Source organism: Falco naumanni, chromosome 8 (assembly GCF_017639655.2).
Source record: "Falco naumanni isolate bFalNau1 chromosome 8, bFalNau1.pat, whole genome shotgun sequence".
Lineage (NCBI taxonomy): Eukaryota > Metazoa > Chordata > Aves > Falconiformes > Falconidae > Falco > Falco naumanni.
Window position 1 is genome coordinate 4,157,353 of NC_054061.1, and position 26,840 is coordinate 4,184,192.

Consider the following 26,840-nt stretch of genomic DNA (forward strand, 5'->3'; position numbering starts at 1 on the left):
CGGGCGGCGGGGCTGCGCGGCCGGAGGGCGCCGCTTCGTGCAGGACCCCTGCCCAGAGGGGAGCCCCGCTCGGTGGGGACCCCTGCCCGGAGGGGACCGCTTCTTGGCGGGACCCTCCCCCCGGAGGGATCCCCCTGCTCGGTGGGGACCCCCTGCCCGGAGGGGACCGCTTCGCAGAGAGACCCCCTGCCCGGAGGGGTTCCCCTGCCCGGAGGGATTCCCCAGCCCAGCGGGGACCCCCGCTCAGTGAGGACCCTCAGCCCGGAGGGGACCCCTGCCCGGTGGGGACCCCCAACACGGAGGGGATCGCTGCCCAGTGGGGACCCCCAGCCGGGCGGGACGGGCTCGGCAGCGCAGCATGGGCAGCCTCCAGCTGCAGGACTTCGCGGCGGGCTGGGTGGGCGGTAAGTGATGCTGTGGGCTCGGGGTGGGGGGCACAGGAACGTGCGTGGGAATTAAATCCCGCGTGTCACCTGCGGTCTGTGCCCCCCGGCGTGTTCGTGTCAGCGGGTGCGCGCTTTGCTGCGCTTTGGCTCAGAAGTGCAGTTTACTCCGGTTTCCACGGGCGGGATACTTAAACTTTAAGTACCGGTACGCTTGATGCTGCTGCGCGCCCAGGGAAGTGGGGGCGGCTGCCAGAGCTCCCCCCACCTCCCACCCCCCCGGCCCCAGCCCCCTCCAGCTCTCCCTCCCTCACTCTCCCGGCAGGAATCACCGCCGGGCTCGGAGGCGAGCAGGAGGGGCTCGCCGTAGCCACCGCGGGGTCCCCCGGCCACGCACCCCCCCGGGAGAGGCACCGCCTGGCTGTGACCCCGCCGTCCCGCTACAGGCTAGTGGCCAGGCAGGGGTATCGATCCGGTCTGCTGAGAATGCTGATTGCGCACCCCGGGACAACAGCTAGCAGAAAGAAAAAGAAACGTGAGGATCCGCAGGGGGGGGCGGTGATGTGGCTTACAGCTGGCTGGGTGCCCGGGAGCGGCAGGACAGGGGGGCCACCGCAGACCCCAGGCTACCCCTCGCACCAGGCTGGGGAAGGGGCTGTGAGGTGACTGACGGGTCCTGGCCAGCCAGGTGAGGTTAATCGGTTAACTGACTCCCAAAAACCCCAGAACCTGTGCCAAAAGTGAGCAGCTGTTTTTTGGATCTCTGCAGCCTGCAGAGGCTGTGCAGCGCGCAGGCACTCCTCTGCCCCACTGCCCCTCCTGCTGCACACCCCGCGGGTGGGACAGCGTGGCCCAGTGGGTGGCAGCCACCATCGTGGCGTCAGTGGCCAGTTTTCATGCATAGCGCTGGACCACAGGGGGTCTCAGGTTAAGGTCCAGGAGGAGAGGGGACATTTTATAATACGTTTTTGAGTCAAGTCATAATGTGTTGACCAAGGACACGGTGCTCTTTTCAGTCCTAATTGACTACAAGTGAGAAATTTTATGTCACCTCTAAAGCACTTGGGGATACTGGTTTGCATGGAGACTTGCAGATGGAGCAGCAGCACAAATTACCCACCATCTCCACAAACACCCTAAAAACTGCCCGTGGTGTTTGCAGCAAACACACAAAACTGTATCTTGGCCACAGCACATGGGTTGCTCCTTCCTCCTGGAGAACGGGGAAAGCAAGCTGTGCTCTGCCTGGCCACAGGACCTCCTGGCAGTGAGCGGCGTGGGTAGGTGGGCAGGATGGGAAGGGGGCACGGGCCAGTTTCTCCCGGAGAGCCATGGGGAATGAGGCTGGATGTAGAGATCAATACAGAGCGGGATCCTCTTTACCTGAATCATCCCTGACAGCTACCTATATAAACTGCTCTTAAAACAGAAAAGGTGGGGGTTCACATGTCCCATCAGCAGTCAGCTCTAGGGCATCTCCATCTGAGCCAGGATAAAGCATTCCCTTGTAGCTAACCTGAATCTCACCATTTTGAGGCTAAAACGTTATATGGGCTTACAAGCACGCAATAGGGGTTGTTTGTGGACAGGACACACAAAGACAACACCTTCTCTTCTTGCTCAGATGCCTTTGAGATGTAAAGTTGATGGAGTCCAGGAGGGTGTTCAAGGAAAAATGTGCAAATGTTTCTGCCCAGCTTTTACCTCTTGTTAGAGAAAGGGCGCTGCGGGGAGCATTGCTCTGGCTTGGCCCAGTACCACTGTTCCTGTGGAAATCTCTCCTCCTCCCCTACAAACCCATCGCTCCCCATCACAAAAGCTTCCTCGATGTTTTGTGTAATACTTTGCTGTCATCCCCAGGAGCTGCCAGCGTGGTCGTGGGCCACCCCTTGGACACAATCAAGGTAAACCACTTTGAACTGTGCTCTGATGTCACCACCCAAAACCCCACTGATGGGGAGGTGGCCTCTCTTTAGAGATGACGCTTCAAAAGACCTTCACCTCCCCCGTCACCCCAAGGGGGAATTTAGCCAGGGCAGAAATGTTTTCATAGACTTGCTTCCTCTCCAATGCTGACTTTGAATGTGAAACTAAAAGAACTGGCTGGTAACGTGCAAGTTCCTCTGGTGACGATTAATGCTGAAAATTAAACCTGGCCTTACTTAATGTGTGGTTTGCTGAACAGTTCTGCCAATGTTTTATTGAACTTTGCCACTGACAAGTTTTCAAAGGGCAATGGGGGAACTATATTTGTTTTGCTGCCGGTGCATTTTTGCTTGTTTTCCTAGTGTTGGCAGCACTGCAAAGGTGGAGGGCTGAAGTTGTTATCCCAGGGCTATGAGATGCAGTATTTACTGTTCCTGCAAGACAATTATTCCTCAGAGGAAAGGAATTAGAGATGTAAGAAGATATTTGCTAGCATGACGCAGACAAGCCCATCACACACCAATACAGCCTGACCCAACCAAGTTGACTGTCGCTATTCATGCAGAGATAGAGGAAGACCCTGTACCTTTCGCTTTTTGTACATTGGGGTGGGCATCTCTGGCCAGCTTTCACTGTTCCAGCTGCTCTGCCCGTGTGCTCTGATCTGCTTTGAGCCTGGTTGCTGGCATCAGGTAGGGCTGTCACATGAGGCAAACTCAAGAGCCAGCGGTCCTGTTTGCACCGGAGAGACCCTTGGAGGGTGATGGGGAGGAGGCAGGGTCAAGCGCAGTCCACGCCACGTCCCTTCCCCAGCCATCACAGCCACCCCCTTGCACACACCTGGCTCTCCTGGGATCAGGAGGTACCTGCCAGCCCTGTCTTTCCTGAGCTGCTAAGGTGATACCAGCTGCAGAAGCACTGCTGTGTGAGGAGGGGTGCAGATCCCACACGGGAGGAATGGTCAGGATGGGAAGGGAACTTTGGAGCTCACCCTGTCCCCCCCGCTGCAGCAGCTCTCCTAGAGCAGGACCCACCATGTCCAGGCGGGTTTGAATGTCTCCAGAGAAGGAGACCCCCCAGCCTCGCTGGGCAGCCTGTGCCAGGGCTCCGTCACCCGCAGGGCAGGGAAGTTCTTCCTCACGTGGAGCTGGAACTTCTCGTGATGCGGTTTGTGCCCGTTGCCCCTTGTCCTGTCGCTGGGCACCACTGGAAAGAGCCCAGCCCCCTCCTCCTGGCACTCGCCCTGTAGATATTTGTAGCCATTGCTAAGGTCCCCTCTCAGCCTTCTCCTCTCCAGGCTGAACTCCCAGCTCTCCCAGCCCTTCCTCACCAGGGCGATGCTCCAGTCCCCCCATCATCTCCGTAGCCCTGTGCTGGCCCCTCTCCAGCAGCCCCCTGTCTCTCCTAAACTGGGGAGCCCAGCAGTGGATGCAGCACTCCGGCAGCCTCCCCAGGGCAGAGCAGAGGGGAGCATCACCTCCCTTGAGGCCAGGCTGCCTGCAGCACCCCGGTGATGGGCAGGGCATGGGCAGTGCAGGCAGGCTCTGCCCAGCTTGCCAAGGCAGTGCCCATCTCGGGCTGGCGGTCAGGGCATCGGTGCCAGTTTGGGGGAGTTTGGCAACAACTGAGAGAGGATCCTGCTGGGAAGCATCCAGTGTCTGGATGCCAAGAAAGACTGAGCCCATCCCTCAGTGCTTATAAAAACAACTGTCAGGGTGACCCCTCTGTTGTCCTTGGCTTTGGACGTTGCCTGGGAATACCAAGCAGGCAGACTTGTTCCCTTTCCAAATTTAGGGGAAGGGGAGAGTTTTTACACAGCACGAAGTCAGTAAAGGGGCAGCTCAGCGACATTCACAGCCCCCAGGGGATGGGGGTCCTTCCCCACCTGGAGGAGGAGGAGGCAGGGCTGAATATAAGGTGGGGTGGGTACAACGTACCCCCCCACCCCCAGGTTCCCATCACACAGGCTTCCTCCTTCAGCTCCCCCCTTCCCAGCGCTGCAGCTCCCCTCAAACCCAAGTGGCTGTTTCTATCAGGGCCTTGCAAAACTCTAAATAGCTTTACATTTACTCACTTTTCATCCTCCACATTGCATTTGTTTCCCCAGAACTTTCTTCAGTTTCTTGGTATCACCCAAGAGCCCTACCTAATCAAAACGTAACAAAAAGGAGAATTTTCCCAAGGAATATCCATACTGGTATCAGTTGACTTTGACAGAGATGCCAGCAGGGATTTCAGCGCCGGGTGTTAACAGCTTAGCTAAGGGGCATGTGTGCAAGGAGTGGTTTGTGAGGACACTTAGTTGCCCTTAGTTACTCAAAACATGTATTAACCTGAGCCTCTAAATACCTGGTTACTGTGTAAAAGAAAAAAAAACAACCCCATGGAGGCAAAATGGAAATGTCTGGGTTAAGCATTCAGAGGAAGCCAGGAGGGAACGCAGGGCTGTGTACCACGGTCACCCTGCCCTGGGCTGCTCGGGGTGCCACCAGCCTCCCCACCAGTCCCTCTGGCTCCGTTATCCCCGGCGTGAGTCACGGCACGCACGGCTCAGCGCCCGCCGCCCGGGCCTGCCTGCCTTGCACAATGCATGCTGTGCGAGCCGTAGCCAGCATCGTCACATACCAGCTTGTTTATAAGGGCTCAGTAAATATTCTGCTTTTGCTGCTGCCTTCTTGTGGTGCTCGGCGTGTGCAGGTGTCTTGCACCGAGAGCCCTGGGGTGAGCCTGGGCTTCGGTCCCTCCCGCTCCCCAGGGGGGTCCCACCACGGTGCCCCACCGGCCAGCCTCTTGCAGGGCTCTGGGCCAAATGATTGTGCCATTCAACCTGCTATTTGCTGTCTAAAAGCTCTCCTTAGGCACCAGCTCTGGAGGACACACACTCTTACGGGCTTTAAATTCCCAAATAAAATTCCTGCTTCACTCAGGGTTGAGCCATGGGAGGGGTCTGGGCACTGTCCCTCCAGTGCAGGTTGGCATTGTCCCTCCAGGCTTCATCTTCCCTGCTAGCAGCCGTGCTGATGAATATGATCAGATATGCTGATCCCATTCCTGAAAAACATCCCTGATAGAGCATGTGTGAGTGTTTTCCTATAAAAAATGGGCTCTAAAGTAGTTGCTGAAGCCTCAGGTCCTGCGAAGCCAACAGCATTCCCATTTCCTCACACACCTCTAAGCCCAAAAATGCATCCCTTGTTAGGATGGTTTTAGCGCAAACTTGTGAGCAGCTTGAATGGAAGATAATCTAAATATATATGGGTATATATATATCTGTGTAGGTATATAAATGTGAGAGGGGGAGAGTATGTTGTGGCACACAGGCTTTGTCGTGACTTACGTGCCATTTCTTACAGCTCTTATAGGCATTTTGTGGAAGGCACGTAATCATTGCTGTCCAGAACCAAAATGTCTGTGTTGGAAATGAGGTAAAAATGTATTTTCGGGTGAAACATGGAGAATTTCTGAGATGAAGCTGAGTTACATTGGCTCCATTTAGTATTTCTATATCTTAAAATCCACCTTGGATCAGAAGGGCTCTGGGAGCCTCCCAGGGGAACTCTCCTCTCCATCCTTCATAACACATCCCAACCTCCACTGAGAGCCCCCACGATGGGAAGGAGACCACGTCACTCTCCAATTTCTACCTAAATCAGGATCTTGCCAGTGACAGCACCACACACCAGCAGTCTGCTGTGACGCTCTGCCGGGCCAGGGTGGCTGCTCTGGACTCCAGAGCAATTTGACAGTCATTGATTCCAGATGTTGCAGAAAGCTTCACGGACCCCTCTGAGGTCTCGTTTAGCCCTGCTTCTGGCAAAGTTCAAGGCGGGTGGATGCACATGTATCTTATTTTATTGCTCTGTTTTCTTTACAACCGAGGAAGGATTTGCTCTCAAAGCAAAGTACACATTGTTTACATAGCATGAGCTTTCACTGGGCTGGAAGCATGGGATTTTAATCACGTTTTATGAATGTCTTTTGCAGACTCGTTTGCAAGCTGGACACGGATATGGAAATACACTCAACTGTGTTCTCACTGTGTACAGAAATGAGTCTGTAAGTACTTTGTCTTACTTAAAACGTGCTGGTAGAAAATGCAAATAGATAAACAGATGAATACATAAAGCAATTATACAAAATCACTGTTGACACCAGCAGCTATATAATGACCAATTAAGTTGGTGCAATTGAGCCTGCAAATCCGTACAGCCTTCTCTTGCTTAACTCTAAGGTAACTCATGGTTACTCCTATAGGGAAAAGACTGATCCCTGGCCTGGAATGATAAACGTCTCCACAGTGGCTCTTTTGCCTGTATCTGCTGGCAAAGCTCTGCTGGAGGTATTTTACTGACTTCGGTGATGCCAGGACAGAAGCTGTCCATAAGAGGACTTTTACGTGGGTTCCTGTGCTTTCAGCATATCCTGTGTTCTGCACAATCTTTACAGGTCTTAGCAGTATGAATTAATTTTCGTTTGCTCAGCATGTGCAAATGGCTGGATCCAGAAAACATCTGCTACTTGGATTTGCATTTCTGGCCCAATAGACAAGTTGAGGTTGACGCTGCTCAGTCCCCTTCGCTCTCTTAGCTCTGGTCCCTTTTCCTGGGCAGGTGGCTGGCTTCTTCAGAGGCATGTCCTTCCCACTGGCCAGCATCGCCGTCTACAGCTCCGTGGTGTTTGGTGTCTTCAGCAACACGCAACGGCTCCTCAGCCAGCTCCGCCACGGGGACCCGGCCCACGCACCGGCACTCACCGATGTGGCCGTTGCCAGCATGATGGCAGGGTTCGTCTCTGTGGGCATCGGCACTCCTGTGGACCTGGTAAAGATAAGGCTACAGATGCAAACGCAGCCATACAGCAAAGGTAGGAAGCAAGAGTTTCTTTTTCCTTTCTCTGCCTGTCCTCAGTGTTTACTGAGAGCATTAGGATGGCTTTGCTTCAAGGTTCGGCTCTCTGCTGCCGTGTGCCACCGCAATTCAGCTGAAAATGCTTCCTTCTGCCTCAGGATGGACCCCATCCTGCTCAGCTCAAGGGGAGGCTTTTTATCAATGACATTGATCAGATCTCTGCAGTGCATTGCGATCTGTAACAAACACAGGGGCAGGTCTGCTCAGGATCAGGAGCCACGGGTGCCACCTCCCCATGCGGCCATGGGGCAGGAACAGCCGAGTCCCTGGGCTGGGGAGTCCCACGGAGATCCCACCAGCAGCTCCAGCTGTAATGCCAGCTCCCCATCTGCTGCACGCTCAGTCCCACATATATTTGCCCATAAACCTGCTCTGTTACTCCACCCTCCTCTGTTCAAAAGCAAAAATTTCACATGTATGTTTAAAACCCGCTGGCTGTTTGGGGCAGGGTAACCCAGACGCAGGCGCGTTGGGTCAGGAGGAGGCACTGGCAGGATGGCAGTGGGCAGCCGTAACCTCTCCAGAAGCTGCAGGCAGGAGCTGCTTCTGCTGGAGACGGCGGCTGAGCTGCACTGCTGGCACTGCCGGGGCCGGCGGGCAGCAAACCCCACCGGAGCACATGCACAGCCGAAGGGAGGCACGGCACAGCTTCAGAGCTGAGCAGCTTGGATTCAGCAGTTCAGCACCTTTCTCATGATGACACTTGTGGTGTTTAACTGTTAAATCGTGATTTATTTTTTTTTTTATTGCTTTGATAAAATAATATGATGTCTATTTTTAAAGGCCTTCATGCAGCTTAGCAGCCTAATGCCCTTTCCAAAACAAACTTGGTCTACACGGGAAAGGCCAGGCTCTGAAGATGTCAAGGTTTTCAAAGGTGCAGCTTGGCACCAGATGTGGTTAAAATCCATGAAAAATCAGGCACATAGCCTTAAACCCATTTGGAAATCTCACTGGGCACATGCCTATTGGGAGGCATCTAAGGAAAATCTGTCTGGATGTATCTAAACATCTTTTAAAAACAGAGCAAGTTTTCTTCCTGAAAATCTTTTTTTTTTCCCCATGCTACATGTTGATCCCTCCGAAAGAAAACTAATGGCAGCAATTTCTGTTCAATGGCGATGGGCTTTCAAGGAGTTCTGTAGCAATATATTATAATGATTGTATCTTTTTTTTGCAGCAAACTTTAACCCAAAGCCCACAGTTCCGGGATTTCCTGTGTACCGAGGTCCAATTCACTGTTTTAGGACAGTCCTACAGAAAGAGGGGATAGCAGGAATATACCGAGGCATGGGAGCTATGCTTCTGAGGGATGTTCCTGGGTACTGCCTCTATTTCATCCCTTACACATTTTTCTGTGACTGGATTACCCCTGATGGATGCATTTCCCCTAATCCCTCCTCCGTCTGGCTGGCAGGGGGTGTAGCAGGTAAGCACCTTTTTTCCCCACAACACTGGCAAACCAAGGAAGGTTCCCAGGGCAGATTACAGGGGTGGCTTGGGGGCCACCGCATCCTCCTGGTCACCAGGAGAGGAGATGGGGCTGAACGACCTTCCTCCCCCAGGGCCAGGTCCCCTGGCACCACGCCTGCGCTTTATGGACAAACTTTATGGATCGTGTTATCAGACCTTCATCAGGCTCAACGTCAGCGAGAAGGAAAACAGCCAGCACCTTCATCTCCCTGGATGTCTCACGGCAGCCTGCATATCGCATTGCCAGGGATATATGGCAGCCAAGATGCCTCCAGAAGAGAACTTCAACCTGTTGGCTGCCCACCAGGAGGGTGTGCACCCTACCTGCACACACCAGAAGCAGAGCTGACTGTTACTGATCTTTTTTCCCTGTGTACACAAAGCAAGGCTGGCATGTGCGTCCCCCGCCACGCTTACGTGTCCGGGGTCTCCCCTGCACCCGCTCCCCATTTCTTGGCCATTTTTAAATTGCAGACCCCTAAATGCAAGTCAGTCCTTAGCTCAGGTAATGATTACAAAATGCCCTCTCTGTTTCTTCTGCAAATAAACAGAGCCCTGACCCACCTGGACAGCTTCTTTAGTGTGCCCCAACACCCAGGTAGGTCCAAACAAACTCTGGTCTGTCCAGCTGGGCCAGGTGTTGTGGTTGCACACTGACCTCCCCAGAGAGGCAAAACATCCCACCCAGCTGCAGGCTAATCAGTGCAAATAGGCAGCTGCTTTAAAGGGACAACGATGCATCTCAGCGGTTTGGAGCTTAATCCTGGTTGCATGAGGTGGACCTGCCTCTTGTATTCCCAGCTCAAACTTTGCTTTTCAACGGTATTATCTGAGGCCTCCGGTTTTTCTGAAACTGCCCCAAGCAGCAGCTCCCTGCAGCTTGGGCTTCTCCCATGGCATGTCCATGTCCACCAGAAGCACGGCAGAAGAAGTATTTGCATCTGGGGGAGCACCTCCTGGGCTGCCCGCATTTGATTACCAGCATCACCCCCAAAATCTCAATGCTTCTTCCAGAAACAGGGAACTTTGCTCCCAGAAATACCCTTCCTGTGCCTGAGCAGGGTGAATGCCCTGAAAGGAAAATCCCATGGATATGATGTGGTAGATGAGAGGTGAATTTCTGAGTTCACTGACCTTCGGCCGAGGAAATATAGAGAAGAAATAGTTCAAATACCTCTGCATTTTTCTAGGAGTCATTTCCTGGGGGACTGCTACTCCAATGGATGTTGTGAAAAGTCGACTTCAGGCAGATGGAGTTTATTTAAACAAGTACAAAGGGACCCTTGACTGTATCTTGCAGAGCTACCAGAACGAGGGCTTAAAAGTAAGTGATATTTGAAGTAAAATCTGGGTATTAGGCATTTAATTTTCAATTGGAAAATACAATGGCTGTTACAAACCTGTCTGCAGCATTGAGAGACAGCTAAAACCAGTTACTGCTAAATTATAATAATGACAGTAGGTAATTACAGTGCAAATTCTTTCTAAAACATAATAGAGTAGTAATGTGCCTTACAGCAATGAGAAAAGGAATGACTGGGGGTCATGGTCTGATGGTGTAATTAAAATAATGCTTCATGTCAGTGCATTTAATTGTGAATATGATCTGTCTCATGAATCAGAGGTAGAAAATCTTGCCTTTGTGATTGCTTCTACAAAACACAGAGGTCAAATGCTTCCCATTGGCACTGAAGTCAATGGGAATGATTGCAGTGGAACCGTGCTGGCACCCTGGCTCCGTTTGGTTGCCTTGGGCAATGCTTTGGTAGAACTGATGCTGTGCTTTGCACTGCCCACCCTCATTTTGCACCAAAGTACAGCTGATTGAAAATATTCTTAAATCAGATCTACCTTGTTTTCAAATGTGAAGGAGGGCTGTGTGCCAAAATGACCTTATCTCCTTTTCCTGGTTTTGTCTATTAGGATCATAAAAGATGTTTGTTCTACCTGCAAACTTTGCCTCAGTTAAATGTGAATGGCAGAGACCCAGGGTTTGCAGCTTTGTTGCATTGCCAGTGCACGGTTAGGAGAAGCAACGCCTTTTGATGTTAAACCAAATCTGTATTTCAGTTGCCATCCAAACATCATGCAGGCTCTAGCTCCAAAGTGTTTTCACATTTTGAGGGAAAAGTAACAAGTTACAAAAAGAAAAATAACCTGCAAAATCACAAGTCGGTGTGATTTAAATATTTGCCAACATGCTGCTGTGTTATGCCAGCCATCCCAGAACCTGCAGCCTGGATCAGTTTTTGCCATTGAGTGCAGCAAGTCACATTTATATGAGGCAGAGGCAGCAGGAGGGATGCGCAGGGCCGTGCTCGGAGGGTCCGCGGAGGGTCAGGGTGCACCAGGCTCCGCAGGCTGCCTGCTCTGTGTGCTCGCTTTGGCGTGCAGTTTCACTGGAGGCATAGTGTGGCTGAAAAGGGAATTCCCGTGTGTTTTCCCTTCTCTCTCCATCCTCATCCTTACCCCCTACCCTCCTTGTCCTGCTTGAATATTAACAACTAGTTCAGGCACTTATATTTTGTGGTTGAGGTCTGAGCTGCTTGCAGTATTTCCGCTGGCATTATGCCTGGCACCCGGACCAAAGCCGGCAATTTGACTGAGTAATAGTTGACCCTTCTCTCGTAAGGAAAATCTTTTTGGATGTTGGGAGACACACAACTGATAAATGGCAGAACCAGGTCTGGTTGTTTTTATTCTGGGACAAAGGAACAGCATTTGCAGTGCTGGAAGTAACTGCTTGATGTACATTAAAATAATGTAAATATAGCCCTCTTCTTTCTCCATGGTCAGGTGCGTTCATTCTGATGAGAAAAACTTACACCTCTGGGCTTTTCTTCATAAAACTTCATTATTTAATTTGGCACTCTCTTGTTACTTTATGGATACTGCAAAATCTGAATTTCCTCCCAGAAAATTCTATCTTCCCTTACAAAATAAACACCCCAATAAATCAAGTAATATCCTAAATATCCCAATTTTGCAATTTCATGTTGCAAACTTGGATGCAAACTCCATCCCAAACTATGTGAACATATTTCGATTCTGTCTCGTGTAAGTTAGCACCCTGCACTGGATCTATTGGATACAAGATCTGGTGGTGTTTAGCACAGCTCAATATTTCAGGGGAAATACTGGTTAGGCAACTAAATCTAGATGGGCTTCTGGTCCTGGAGCTGAGATTTTTCCATTCTTTCTTACAGCAGCCGTGGGAGCTTTGCCTTTGTGAAGCCTAGAAGGGGGCGTGCTTTGCTGATGTTTTCATGTCGATTCTGAACTTCTGGTGTTTAGACGAGTGACCATGGTGATTAGCCTGGGTGGTTAACAGAGTGTTTTGTGAGAAACAGGCCACCAGAGATAGCCCCCGCAACCATCACTTTATAAATAGGCTCAGCTCAGAGTGAGGGGTTTCTGCTCACCCCCTTGCACGTACCAGGCAACAGTGTTTGGAGCGAGGAGGGGGGTCAACATGAGACAAGCCAACGCCAGGAGGGACAAGGGCCCCTCTCCGCTTTCCAGAAACCACTTTACTGTTCAAGCACTTAAAAGCAGCAGGGTCTTTTGCTCTTGTATGTGCCAGCATATTTTTGAAAAATATATATTGAGCAGAATGAGGAAGCCTGACTGCAGATATTCATTATCTTAATGAAAGAAAATGCTGGGATATGTATGAGCCCCAAAGCTTGACCTTAGGAACCCAATGTGAAAATACGAGCTGCTATTGACTATTTTTCCCAAAGCAGGTGGTGAGAGCTACTTCTCAGCAAGGTACGGAGTAAGTCTAGTTTCCTTTTGATAGAGAAATTCTTTCTATCCTCAAAGCTGAAGCCTGCAAAACAGTCCATGTGGCACAGTGCCCACATCGGCTGGGCTAGCCCGCAGGACACCACTCCCTCTCTGCATCCCAAATGTCTTCTGTGCCCATGGACCCAGCCCTGGGAGGCAGAGCATTTGCTGCGTGAAAGCAACAGTCTTCTTGTTGTACCCTGGGGTTTGCGTGATCCCCACATGCTTATGTATGCAAAGGGAAGGAGGGACCGTAGCTGGGTAGGACAACTTTGGAAGACATTTTAGGTCTCTTGCTTTCTGCTCTACACCAGTGGCATGAGGCTATTTTTTTCCCCTGTACCTCTTGTAGCTCTTGCTGGCAGATACAGATAGGGTCCATAAGGAGCACGGAGCACAATGACACCAAACCAGTGACTTTTGCCATCACATTTCCATTCTCCAGTGCAGACTTCAGCAAAGATCGGCAGTGAGAGCTATCTTCTGAGCAAACCAAGATTTGGTTCTTCAGAATCCCACCATGACTTCATTCAATGTTTTCTTCTTCTTCTTAAAATAGCCCGTATATTCCTATGCTCTAACCTTTCTCCATCCCCAACAGGTCTTTTTTAGGGGCATCACGATCAATGCAGTGCGAGGATTCCCAGTGAGTTCAGCCATGTTTCTTGGCTATGAACTTTCCCTCAAAGCAATGAAAAGAGACCAAACTGAGACCAATCCTTAACTTCCAGGTCAGCGCATAAAGACCCTCTAGCTTTTTTAAAATTAGAGAACTAATCTTTGAATCAAATGGAGTTGCAATTGTATAGATCCTCTGAAAGTCAGGTAACTTACATGGGTATCTACCTCTCAATAGTTAAACACTTCAAATTTGGGTCTGTGGGATTTGGAGCAGACAATATATGTGCCGATGGATTTCGGTTTCATTCCAGATCTCCTGGAATTTCACTGCAATCTGTTCTGATTGTTGTGATTGTTTTGATTAGTATGAATCAGAAAAGAAAATCTGAAAGAATACTCTCTAACACTTTATAAGGTTTGAAATATCTCACTAAAATCCCTGCACGGTATCCTTTCCTCCCCTGATCCATCCACAAAGACCTGAAATTAAGCCCTTTCCAAGTGTCTTGACTATCAGCTCACAGTTTTACTCTTTCCCTCGTAAACCTAGGGGTGCATAAAGGAGCAGCATTAAAAATATTTCATTAAAGGAACTTTTTTAGCAGTTAAATACTCAAGATTATTCTTGGCAGTCTGCTGTTTTCTGTAGTACTTCATAAACCTCCTTCTTTCTTATTTCAAGTGTTACCAAGAAGACCTGAAAGTCTCCTACTTCCCTGAGCCAGATGAGCAGTGTGGTATGGGCGAGGGCTCAGCTGCACTGACCGATGCCGCCCGTCCTGCACCTACAGCATCTGCTTTCTCTTCTGACTTACTCCCTGGAGGACTCTGACAACCGCACCAGCTCAATCAAATCCAAAGACCATTTTCTTATCAGATCTGTCACTCTGTTGTGTAAGAGCACTTTAGTAGTTCCCGTGGAGGTGTTGGGCTTTTTCACTGATGACCTTCTTCCCATTGAGCCAAGAGAACAACTTATTTCCCTTACCCACACAAGTGACATCCCCAAATCCAGCCCACCTGACATTGGCCGAGGGAGCAGCTTTTGTACAACACTGTGTATAATGCTCATCTTTTTGTAAGCAAGGAAGGATGTGGGTGCACAGGTGCTTTTTGTGTTGCAGGATCTGGAGTCCCACCAAATCCTAGCTTGCTTTCAGGATCAAAGAAATGCATGACTCCGCCTGTATGAATGGATACTTGTGTTTTACATCACAGAACCCTCCAGTTTGCCACAATTTAACACTCTGTCATGAAAAATTGCAAAGGGCTTCATCTTCAATTTGTCATCCAAGGTATAAATTAAATTGGGGAACAGAGGGATGTTAAATTTAGAGACTAAGCTGCTCTTTTTCTTCAGAAAACAATAAAACCAGTCCACATTTCACATAGATGGCTGCCTGTTAATTTACCGAACTTGCCTTGTGTGGCCCTCCAGGGACCTGTTAGAGGTATTTTGTTAGACCTTCTGATCTCCCTGACATGACAGTCCAGCTTGCCAACTACCAAATCCAGCTGGCATCACTTTGCAGCCTTGAGACACCATCACCAAAATCTCTTTAAGGGATGCAGAGTTTATCCCAAACTGTTCTCTAAAATACACAGGCCAGCTTCAGACCTCCAGCTCTTTGCTGCAATCCCACTGAGACAACTGGGGCAGACCCAGGTCTCTCTTTGGTCTACCTCAGCCTTTCAATTATTCCAAGATCTTTTGCATCATGGTTATTTCTGTTTATGTTGTTAAATATCTAAATGCTTTATTTTCTAAGCATGGAGCTTATGATGCCAAAAACCAAGAACACCCAGCTGTGCTGGGACGAGAAGACTCTGGTGGCACTGGTAGGAAAGGCTGAGGGGTAACAGCCTCACATGCAGAGGGACATGCGGCATGGGGAACAGTCTGCGACAACATTGTCCTCTGGGAAAAGGATGGTTCCCCTCAACCTTCCTTGGGAGAAGAGCTCTGGGAAAAAAGCCCAGCAATGGAAACTTCAGCAGATGACCTCAATAAATGTTTCTGAGGACAACCTGGAGCAGCTGAGCAGCTTTCCTCCATTAAAAGGAGGAGAAGGAAAAAGAAACTCCTGTATCCTCTTCCCTGGATGAATGGAGGAATCAGCAACAAGACTTGAGGACCTCAGCAGAAAGTGCCTAAAAACTCGGGTCTGGAGCAGTACTCAGAAGTGGGGTCCCCAACCTTGGACTCCTCTTCACTGGGGCCTGAATTAAAACCAGAAATGTGGCTTCCCCCAGAACTGGCCTTAAAAAGTGGGAGAAACAGCTGGCATTGCTTCATCTCAGGACTTGCAGGCAAGGAGGCTCACAGTACCTTTGAGCTTGGCACAAGCACAGAGAACTGGTTTTGATAAACACTACGGATAAAATTGATGAGCCTTCACACAAGTATTTGTTGCTGGCTGTATTTAAGGATTCATCCTTTCCATGCTACCTATTTTAATGCATATACATAAAACATGTTCTTTAGATGCATAATATCTTGTGTCTCCAGGGGTAATACTAGGGGAGAATGTTTTTTCAGTGCAAATAAATCATGTTGCTTATCTGCCTGCATTATATAAAGTGGACCGTGAATTAACTGATGAGATTTGCAACAAGCTGTGCATCTGAATGATCCTGCCCTCGTGGTGCCCAGGTTTGGTCTGATCAGTGTCCCCCTGGGTATAAAGCCCTGAGACCCATGTTGGAGTGGGTGATTCTTTTTTATATTCTTCATCCAATTAAACAAGTTTTGAGATGGATGCCGAGGATTTGCTTGGACAAAACTCTTTGGCAACATACACCTGCCAGAAGGAGTTGTCAGGGAGAGCTGTGGACTACCTGGTGTAGAAAGGGAGCAAGAGGGCAGGAAGGTTTTAATATAAAAACATGAAAAGCAAGTGAGACGTGACTAAAAAGCTTTGGCCACATGATGGCATCCTCGTCTGTGGCAGAGCATGGCCCTTGCCCCTGGCTGGAGCTGCCAGGCAATCTCCTGTCTTGCTCCATTCAGCCTCAAGTCCAGGTTTGCTGCAGACCAGCACAAGCTCCCTGCCCCGCACAGCCCCATGCTGGGCAGTGTGCAGGGATTTTGGGGTGACCCTGCCCTGCCAATGGCTTCCTGAGCCTGGCAGCGTGGGATGCAAGCCCTGGATGTGCTGGTTCATGAGTGCCTCGCCCTGTTAGCATCCATAGACAAACCACCAGCGAGGCAAAGCAACACCAAGGCTGGACCAGGAGGGTTTTGAAGGTGGCAGCAGCCCTGGTCCCCGTGCAGGAGGTCGGGCTGACTCTGGGTCAGACACAGCAGGACTGGGACAAGCAGCTTTTGAGGCACAGCACTGTGGTACGGTTGTACCCATCGCTGTGATTGATCTTGGCACATGGAGCCCAATAAATAATTCAGTCTTGCTTTTGAAGTAGTGCGCGTGTGGCTGTGTCACCAAGGAAAGAATCCAGGTGTGGGGCTGGGTGACACCACAGAGGGTCAGTACCATGTCTCGAAGATGAGGGATGGCAACTACAATTTATCCACACAAGAGACTTGACAGGTCTACGTCTTGTGAATGATTTTCTTTATCATACATCAAATGCATTAATTTTTAGAGATAATATCATTATCTGTAGAGGAGTTACAGAGAAATAAAGGCAGGTTAATTAACATTGATAATATACAGCTGTGGGCTGGCTTCAGGGGCGGTGGGTTGGCTGATGTGGATAAAGTGCAGCTGTGGCTGGTTCCTGCTAAGTAGTTAAATAGCTCTAAGGGGTATGGAAGAGCAGTACTGGATGAAGAGGGGCCTGGAAGAAGCAGAGAGCATGCCCTGGATGTAGAAGAGACAAGGAGATGATGCAGCAGAGGCAAGAAGCAGGGTGGAAACCTTATGGGGGGTTGGTGGCTGTGCCAGGGCAAGGTGTGCTAATTACTTATTGAAGTTAACCTGGTATGTGGTGGTAAAAGCCTTGTTGCAGCCTACTAGTTTGTTTGTGCTGTGACAATTGTCCATTGATAAAAATTAGGATCTCTAAGGAATTCTTTTCAGGGACCTGGTGATGGGAGCTTAAAACAGTGCCTTATCTGGCAGGCAAACAGCCAAACATACAGCTGATTCATATCCCTCATGTGGGGCACTGATTACATATGTTGGTGACTTTGTCCCAGAATTACACAAAAGAAAAATCCCCCTTGTCAACAGAATTTAAGATACAGGCCTGCTCCTCTGTCCATGGTGTGGCTGTCAGTGGCACGTTTCCCAGCACCGTGCACGCTGCAGTGGGAGAAGCCATCTGCTTGATAGCTTGTTCATAGATGGTCAGAGCCCCACATTTCTAAGATAAATGCAGTAAATCCAGACACTGGTAAAAAACAAGAAGGGAGACTAGAAGGATGAGGGATCCCTACTCCTATGCTTTTCTTGCCTGGAATATGAAAGCGTACTCAGACCTGTCATGCCTCAAATAAGTCTGTAATTACCTGACTTTCATGTCGCTGGGTGTTCCAGCTCTTGCAACACCCCATATTACTTAATGAGATGATTCTGGCTGTGTAGCTGTTTTTCCCAGTTTATACACTATGTAGTGCTGTGGAAGGAAAAACAGGTAGCAGCAGCTCATTTCCCCATTTTGGGGGGGGGGAACAAAACAACAAAAAAAACCAACCCCAAAACCAAACAGGAACCAATGTCTTGGTGAAAAGCTGTTTTTCTGGAAAGGACCCCTGACCTAGGGGAAGGTCTTTGGTGCTGGGAGAAGCTTCATGATGTCCATGGGAGGTGAGATGGGAGCAGGCTGGGGCTGCCCTCCAGTCAGGGGCAAGGAGGGGGCCACCTCCCCTCCCTGTTCCTGTATCCCTGCTGCTGCTGGGCACCTGCATTGTCCCCGAGTCCTTCTCCCAGGCAGGCTGCAGCTGACGTCCCCTGCAGGAGCTTGTCCCCAGTGTTTTTAGTGCCTGCTGAAGCCCTCCCTGCCTGTGATGGCTCTGAGCCAGGCTGAGATTTTCTCATGCCTTGGGATTCCCTGTCTTGTGCGTCCACACCTCAGGCGAAGGCGAAATCACAGTCCCATCTCAGTTTCTCTTTCTCAGTTGTACTCTGAGAGGAGTAGGTGACATCTTTGCAGGCATTCAGATATATTAGATCTCCTTGGTTCATCTGAAGTTCTGTGTTTTGTTGTAGAGATTTCTCTCCTAGACATTGCGTTCAGGTAAGCCAAGAAGGCCAATGCCTGTCTTGTGCCTGGGAAGAGAAAGGTAAAATGCAGAGTCAGAGGAAATGGTGAGATCCAAGGAGACAAGGGGGAAGAAGTTCAAGTAGCTAAATTGAATATAAACTGCACAAGAACAGCTTCCTTCTCTGAAGCCAACTTGTTCCTTTAAATGCTCCTAATAGTGGTGCATAGGCTGGTCACCGCCAACTTGGGTAAGCGGTATGTAAAGCATCCCTCCAGAGATGGGCTCTGAAAGCAATTAAACCTTGCAGTGAGGGGAAATTGAAGTAGTTACACTGACTTCCAAAGCAGTTTTCCTAAACTGTAGATCCTGTTACAGCTTCAGAATCAGACACCAGTGGAACCACCCACCTGTTAAGAGCCATGCATGCAGCAGGAGAGTGTCTCTTTAAGGGGTTGTCAGAGGTCCCATATGAGGTTAATGAGATATAAAATGCTGGATACATCAAGAAATCCCTTCTTATTATAAGTGAAATACTAAGGCTACTGGACTGTAGAACACCAACTGTCTGAAAAGAATATGAAGGTCCTTTTGAGTGATGGAGAAAGCAATGGTTATCCTTGGGTCACAAGGAGAAACATCTGGAAAAACAAGAACCTTACAAGTGGGGAAGCATAGGCTGAGACTGGCCTGTCACCAACACCCGGTGCTTCCAGACTGGCACCTCCGCGGTGCTGGCTGTAAAAACACCAGGACTTACACAGCTCATCTTCATGGGCTGGACCAGCTCATGTTCTGTTCCCCCATGTTTCAAAACGTTTTAGCACTAACTTAGCCTACTTTGCACATAGTACAGAAAATCCTACCAACCCTTATGGAAGAGAGCCAGCCTATTCTTACTCATACAGCTAGGTATGAACTAATATCCGTGCTAATTTCATGATGAAACTGTGATTGCCGTGTTTCAATCAAGCAGTCTGCAGATGGTTTTTCAGCATGAAAAGCAAGCTGCAATGCAGGTCTGGCTGGTGGAGGACTCTAACGCAGCCATGGAGTGAATGCCTAGTGCTGTCTGTCTGTCCTGCATCTTCAACCCTCCTCTACATGCTGCACTGAGGAAATCCAGCACCCAGGATCATCTCACAGTGGGACAAGCAAGGAAGGGTGAGTGGACTTATGATCTGAGAACTCTGCAATGTTTCTCTTTCATGGTGTGAAAGCAGTCAGGCCCACAAAAGAGGATGCTGAATTGACAGCAATGGCATCAGGAAAACCTTAAAATAAAAGAGAACTGGTGATCTTTGTGGACAATTCCTCTTTCTTCTGCTTGCTTCTGGAGACTGTTGGTTGTGACATGCAATACATGCAACACCCAGGATGGCTGGCATGTTCTGTCAGGGCTTTTTGCTTTTAGATGCCTCGGCTCTTGCTAAATATCATTGCAACCTGGAAAGCTTGGCTTCCCTGCTAGAAAACCCAGGAAATCTCTGGTGACTCTACTATTGCATGAAACAAGGGTGACTCGCAGCTCTGAAGGTCCCTCTCAGGTGTGCTGCCCCATCTCACGGTTCCTGAGCACTGCTAGTTTTGCTTAGTTATTGTAAATGGTTTCAAATTAATTACATTTTTAATGGAAGTAAGGGGAGCTCCATTACCTACAGAAGCTAATGCGAGTCCTGAGGATGTCCCACGGTTCTTCTGCTAGGGCAGAGCATGCGGCTGTCAGGAGGTGCCACTGCCCTCTCCCAGCTGGCATGCAAAATGCTCCCCGAGTTCATCTGGATTTTACACATTTCTGTCACAGGCAATCTTGCTATTACTATGCTGTGGTTGACCCTTTTGGGGAGGAATTAGAATGACCCTATTTTCCTTTATTTCTGCACTAGTGTACTAGGTCTGGCTGAGCCCCATAGCAGCCCCCACAGGGCTGTGCTTGGATCGGTAGCTAGAAAGGTGGTGATAGCACACCAGTGCTCTGGCTGGTGCTGAGTAGTGCTCGCACAGCATCACGGCTGTCCCTCCAACCTTCCCCTGCCTCCCCAGGCTGGAGGTGGGCAAGATCTTGGGAGGGGACACAGAACTGAAGCCCTGCTTCCCAGGAAGCAGCCAAACATTGCCTGCTGATGGGAAGTAGAGAATACCATCTTCTGTTTTCCTTCGCTTCCATGTCCACAACTTTTGCTATTGCTTTGTTAAACTGCATTTATCTTGACCCACAAGTTGTATTTTTTTTTTCATCTTATTCCCTCCCACCCCCCCACCCGTTCTGCTGAGGAGGGGAGAGATAGAGCAGCTTGGTGAGCACCTGGCATCCAGCTAAGGTCAACCCACCACAACTGGCATATATCTTCTTAATCTAAAAGGAAAAAAAAAAAAATACTCCAAGCCATGTTATCTCTGGAAAATGAAACTCATCAATAGCATCTCTTCATTTGCGGTCTTTGCGAGCTCTTACATCTTGGTCAACATATAGAGCAAATGTACAACAAGCTGATACATTATCTTGGTGTTTTTCTTCCACAGGGAATCTTTTTTTTCCTACATTAAAAAACCCCAAACTGTACAGAGTTTCTTGGAAACACTACAGTGGGATGCAAATTTTCTCATGAGAACTCAGAAGACCTGGAGGTTTAATGCTTACCAGGTTAAAATACCAATCTGGAAATTGGATGTTTGCACAGCGTTTTCAGTTGATCAACCCACCATCAAAATAGGTGCATTAAAAGACAATATATACAGAAGTATTTATACGTAAACCAAAAATGTACAGGACATTAGATGAGGATTTTCAAAGGAGCCAGAGGGAACTGCCTGTAAGGGATCACAGAAGTGTATTGGGAGTTTTGTGTGTTCGCCTTTTCCAAATACCTGTTCTGGGCTGGAATCTTACAACCCTATCACTCAAAAGGTGTGACCCCAAACCAGGCACCCCTGGCTGGTGTGCTGCCCTGGTGCTGGCAGTGTCCCTGGCTGATGGAGCTCTCTGCCCCCTTCCTTACTCTGCTCATCCTTCAGTCTGTAGCGAAGTGATGTGAAGTACGGGGATATAAGATTTGCTGATGTATGGTTCTGCCCCAGGCTGACCACAGCGAGTTTCCCTGCTCAGGTTTCCCAGTGGCAGTGTAGGGGATATTTCTATGGGCTATTGCACTCACTACCTTTGAGCATTGGGACCTTTATTACAAATCCTGGGTTTCAGTTCTTCATTTTCTCTCTTTTTTTTTTTTTTTTATTACTTTATTTTTCCAGCCAGAAAACTTAAAAGGGAACAAAAAGCCTCAGAAAGACCAGACATAGCATTGGTGGCACCCCACTGGTCTTTTGAGGCTTGTGGGTTTGCCACCTGGGAGAGAAGTGGACCCACGCAGTCACCTTTCTACCTACTGCAATTTGGCTACTGAATTTGTTACAATTTTTTTTCACGTTTTTTGAGCCAAGGTTGAAAAACCAGTGCTTCCTTCCTACTCTATTTTGGCCTGTGTTTCTAAAAGAGAGATTAAAGAGAGGAACAGAGGGAGATCAGATACCTGGACATGAGGAGAGAAAATAAACCGGTGATTTCACACACGTATGACAACATACTTGTGAAAATACATTGCCACAGCTGGTCATCAAAATGAAGACTTTTAAAATATCAAAACTAAATGTTTAATGATTATATAAAAGAGATGGTCTTTTTGCTGGGATGGCAGCAAATACTAATTTCCTCTAAATGCTGGAATTGAGCCTAAACTCTCCACAGAGAAGCCGTAACCAGTGCCACTCACTTCTGTGCCTGATCCACTGCTACTTATGGCAAGTTATTTCTCTGCCAATTTCACTTCTGGTGGTTTCTGATTCACTGTAAATTGAATACAGCTTCTAGTGGACCTGCTTGCCCTGGAGCAACAACAGCATGAGATGGATCTCACTGAGCAATCAAATAGAAATTGGAAGATGCAGAGATAGTGCTGGCACTGCTGTGAGGCGGAACCACAGGCTCAGGGAGCAGCTCTGGAAGCTCTGCCATTCTGATTTTCAACTAATAACAAAAATACAGATCTTGTCCTTTTGGGCTATAGGCATGGGAAGTTGTTACCTAATCTGCTCACTGTCCAGTGAACATAATTACGTCTCATATATGGAAAGGTCCTGATTATATATCCTGCATACGATTTACGCCCCAATTGTTTTCACTTAATGAGCATGGCAGATGCATTGAGACATCATTCCTTAGGTGAAGAGGCCCTAGAGACCCTGCTAAGTAGATCAGATTTTGTAAAATCCTTGCAAAGACAGAGCGTAGCAGTTACTGGCCAAAACAGGATTTCTAATGAACATATTTTCCTTAAAACAAAGAAGCAGTAGAAACTCCTGGATGTCATGAAGAGCCCCTTGCCCCACTCTCCCCATGGCTTGTTATCATATTCCTCGCACAACCCTGGCTAAATCAAAGATGCTTGTGAATTCTTTCCTTTTAAATCATGTAAAATCATTTTTTCAACCATCTGAGAAACCAAGTGTCCCACAAATGTTACACATAGTTTACTTCCTTCAGGGATTTATGTTTCAATCTAATTGTTCTAGCTCTTGCTGCGGGGCTTTACTGGCTGAAGAAATAGAGAGCAGCACACCCATTGCTTTGCTTGAGCAAAAAGCTGTTTCCTCAAGGACGACATACCTATCACAGAAGTCTCTTCATTGCTTTTCAGGGAATTGCAGGCTGTCGATCACAAATCAATGATTTTAGCCCTTCTCTAACCAGCCAGTACCTTGAAAGATGACACTGCCTGGCTCGTGTGCCATCCATCCCCATGACACACATTTGTGCATCTGTTGATCTTAACGTAGCCTGCTGCCAGCTTTAACTTGCCAAGGGAGGGTCTCTGGCTTTTCTAGGTATTCCCTGGGGCCCGTGTGAAAGCTGTAGCTGCCTAATGGGATGCATATTTCCCACACTAAATTACGTGAGGACAACTTCAAATAAAAGGCAGGGAGCATCCGCCCCAACCCAGAGCTGGTGCTGCAGGGAGGCAGCAAGGCAGGAGCAGCAGGCAGGTCCTCCTCCGCTCCCCTTGGCGTGCAGGCAGCCGAGCCGCGCTCCGCCAGATGAATCCCTTGCCGGTAGGCAAATGCTAGGGAAAAAACAGCCAATTGCAATCCAATGTTTTCTCTTTCCAGGACAGTTTCCAGAGGGATTACACTCGTCCTCTAGCCAGAGTGACCAGCAGAAGGCTCAAGCTTTTGGAGAAGATCTTTGGGGTGTAGCAGGATTTAAGGCATAGCAGGAGGAAAGCTTAAAAGTCAACACTGGGGACCTAAAACAAATCTGAAGGGCTACCACTTGCTCTGCCAAGGTGTGCAACTCTGAAAAAGGAAACTTCTGTGGCCAGAGAAAGCTCTAGTGGACGTTCAACATGAATTGGAGACTCCGTGTTAGAGAATTTCTGAGTTAATACCATTTTGGTCACTTTTTTTGCATCCACTCCTTTCTGCTTAGAAGGGAATGGGTGGGATGCGACATCGCAGGCAGTGTTTGCACTCTGAGGGCCTGACCCTTATCTGCACACTGGTGTACTTGCACTTGGCCGAGGTGGTATCACAGTCCTTGACTGTGTCCCGAGTCCTTGATCGCTCTCCAAAGGCAGCAGCTGTATGTAATTCAGCGTAACAGCTTCTACAGGCACCACTCCACAACTCTGTCTGGCTGCTCAACAGACCCCTGCGGTGTCACCAACTTTCTTTGAGAAAGGTCCTGCTTTGAATCCACGGGGAAGCCAGCTTGCAGCCTGTCACTCTGTTTTCTCAGGAACTTTGGCAATGCTGAACATTCTTGTGTTTTTGCTTTCATGGAACTATAATTTACATAAGCACAGGAGACAAAACCCACATCTGAAAAAAAAAAAAAGCTTTCATAGATTTTTAACTATTGTTTCCTGCCGGTGTGTGATATCATAATGTTCAAATTAATCACTTCTGAGGAGCAGTTGTGAATTTCCGCAGTGCTAAAGAAAGTCACGGCAGTAGGTGACTCAATTCCACATTTGATTTCTCTAAAATGCTGTCCAAGCTAGTGGGTGGGCACTTGGTATCAGTTTTATAATTGGGTTTTTCCATATTAGAATGGGAATTTTGTGAAGACTCTATTAAAAGGAGTGTTCTCCTATTCTTCTGTCACCCATCAGACTGAGTTGCACATGAATGCCAGCATGCTGTCATCCATACTCTTCTCTTGTTTGCTGCTCTCTGTGCAAGCACAGAATTGCAGTGTCCGTGAAATTATCCGGTATACAAAACGTCTGCTCGTAAGTCGCTGTTTAGCACCTTCATTCTGTAAAAATGCGTGCTTGTAAAGTAGATTATAATAAATACTGATGTCTCGCTTGTTATTCTTTCAGGAGGGAAGTTCCGTAAGTTGCCCATGTAGGGAGACAGCTGCCAGTGTGAGTACATCGCTTTTGAGAATATCATGAAACTAAACAAAAATGTACTTGTGTGTTGAATGCCAGCAGGGCTGCATTTTAACGCTCACTCTTCTCATTTTCAGTCATGTTCGTGTCTTCCCATCGCTGAGGTAAGTATTTTTTTAACTATTGTAGGTGTTAAAGAAGTCTGGGATTTAGTGAGTTTAAGTTTGTTCACTTTGCTCCTTGTGTAACTTTTGCTTTTGGTTATGAGGAAAAATTTAATCACTAGTAGCACCAAAACTGAGCCTGGTGAATAGCGGTGGGGAGGGAAGCAGAAGTCCTCCCATTATCAGTGCAATCAGAACCAAGCCAGAGTCGGGCAAGAGTCCTGTGTGGACTTGACTTAGATACAGGCTCTCGCTTTGACAATCTTTGCCAGACCTTGTTTGATGGTTGGGTGCCTAACAACTGACTGAACCTGGGCCAGAGGTGTCAGGCCTTGGACGCTTAGCTCTAGGTGTTTCCAACACTATTTCATTCTTTAAAGCCTCCTCAGATAAAGTAAAACCCAGCATTAGCTGAAACTACACTTCAAAAAGGTTACTGTCACAGTCTGAGGTTTTCTGAGAGCTGTGACAGGTGTTTCTTACACCATACACGATGATTTGGTGTTTTACAGCCACCCCACCCCCACCTCCCCAAAGTTTTGAATAGACGCCAGATATGTTACATTTAATTGTGCCATGCTGCCATGTTTAGCAATACTTATTTCTTCTTCCTGAAGATAAACACCAAATGAATTCTAACTTTTTTCTAATGCCTCCTTGGTTTAACAGTCTGGCCATGAATTGGCATGCTTTGTGGAAGGAACCGAACACATGCTGAAAAACAACGTATCTTCAAGTGCAGTAATTGCAAGACTTAATCTAACCTTTCAGACTCAGCTGGACAGAAAATTCTGTGAAGTAAGACTACATTTCTCTAGATCCTTGTCTACCTTTTACAAAAGAAAGGATTTTTTTTTTTGTGATTTAAACATTTGTAGCCAAGTGTTAGATTAATTTCAAATGTGTTTTAAATTCTCACCTCATGCAGGAGGCAGGTATGATAGCTGCAACATGCAGGAGGCGATGGAAAGCCATGAAAACTGGCACAGGATGCAGGGAGATGGGTTCTGCCCCACGGGGCCCTTTCCCTTCTCCAGCCGCATGAGGACCATTAAACATAGATCTCTGGGAGAGGAGCTTTATTTAAATTACCTTTTTATTCTCCTTTCTCAAAATGTGTTTCTATACTAAATAGTAATGATATAAAACCGGAGAGTAGATGTGCAGAAGCTGCATGGCTGGGAACAGGCAGGCAGAGGCATCCTTCTCCTCTGGAGCATTAATCCTACCTAAGCTGCAGTTTCTTCAAGGATGCTTGGATAGAAACACTGCTGCGACCTGCAGCATCTTCAGACTTGTGATGATGCTCAGGACGAGTCCTGGATCCCCAGATGCAGGGAAATAGCCTTTATTTACATATGAGCAAAACTGCTGTCTAATTCAATGAGACACAGAAGATACTAACGTTGCAGTGTCTCAAGCTCCTTTCAACTACTTCAATCTTGCAAGGGGGAATATTGTCGGAATGGCATCGCAACACCAAGCAGACCCATTGCCCTAGTCCTACCCAGCTTCTTAAATTGCTGTTTGCCCTATCTTCTGAGTTGAAACCATCTAGTTTAAATTACTTCAGCTATAACCATATGACATTCCACCTGTCACCTTCTTAGTCACCATGAAAAGCCACTCTTACACTCACTGCTCAAAAAACAGTTCTTTAGGAACTGGTTTTGAAATCCTTGCTTGGCTCCAGAGAATGTGTATTTTATCTGCTTCAAGTAAATCCTTTATTTTTCACAAAATCTTTGGTAACCTGATCTTTGTTCTTGCTTCTATCACAGAGCCTGGCACGCGGGAATCAATGCCAGTACAAGACCAAGGGAAATGTGAAGGAGTTTTTGAATAAAATCCTGACAACCTATCAAGAAATCAATAAATCTAGAGCTTAAAAAAAATTTAAAAAACCCAAAATTATTTTATAAGAAGGGGGAGCAGAAATGTTATTTATTGTATTTATTGTCCACCTGAAATATAAAAGATAGAAATAACAACTGCTAAACCAATAAAGCCATAATTAACCTGAA

At 48.0% G+C, this 26,840-nt stretch overlaps 1 protein-coding gene across 5 annotated transcripts; it reads left to right on the forward strand.

Annotated features, from left to right (window-relative positions):
• SLC25A48 (solute carrier family 25 member 48) lies at positions 1-26,840 on the forward strand. Of its 5 annotated transcripts, none has more exons than XM_040604160.1 (10): positions 1-404; positions 2,244-2,287; positions 6,294-6,365; positions 6,920-7,172; positions 8,397-8,645; positions 9,880-10,013; positions 24,641-24,685; positions 24,790-24,816; positions 25,486-25,614; positions 26,598-26,840. In XM_040604160.1, the coding sequence occupies exons 1-10, from the start codon at positions 359-361 to the stop codon at positions 26,703-26,705; spliced, it is 1,107 nt and encodes a 368-aa protein (XP_040460094.1). In that variant the 5' UTR covers positions 1-358; the 3' UTR covers positions 26,706-26,840. The 5 variants fall into 5 exon arrangements, with proteins under 5 accessions (XP_040460094.1, XP_040460098.1, XP_040460095.1 ...); XM_040604162.1 differs by lacking the exon at positions 1-404 and adding an exon at positions 705-1,071; XM_040604164.1 differs by lacking the exons at positions 24,641-24,685; positions 24,790-24,816; positions 25,486-25,614; positions 26,598-26,840 and adding exons at positions 13,080-13,209; positions 13,782-13,878.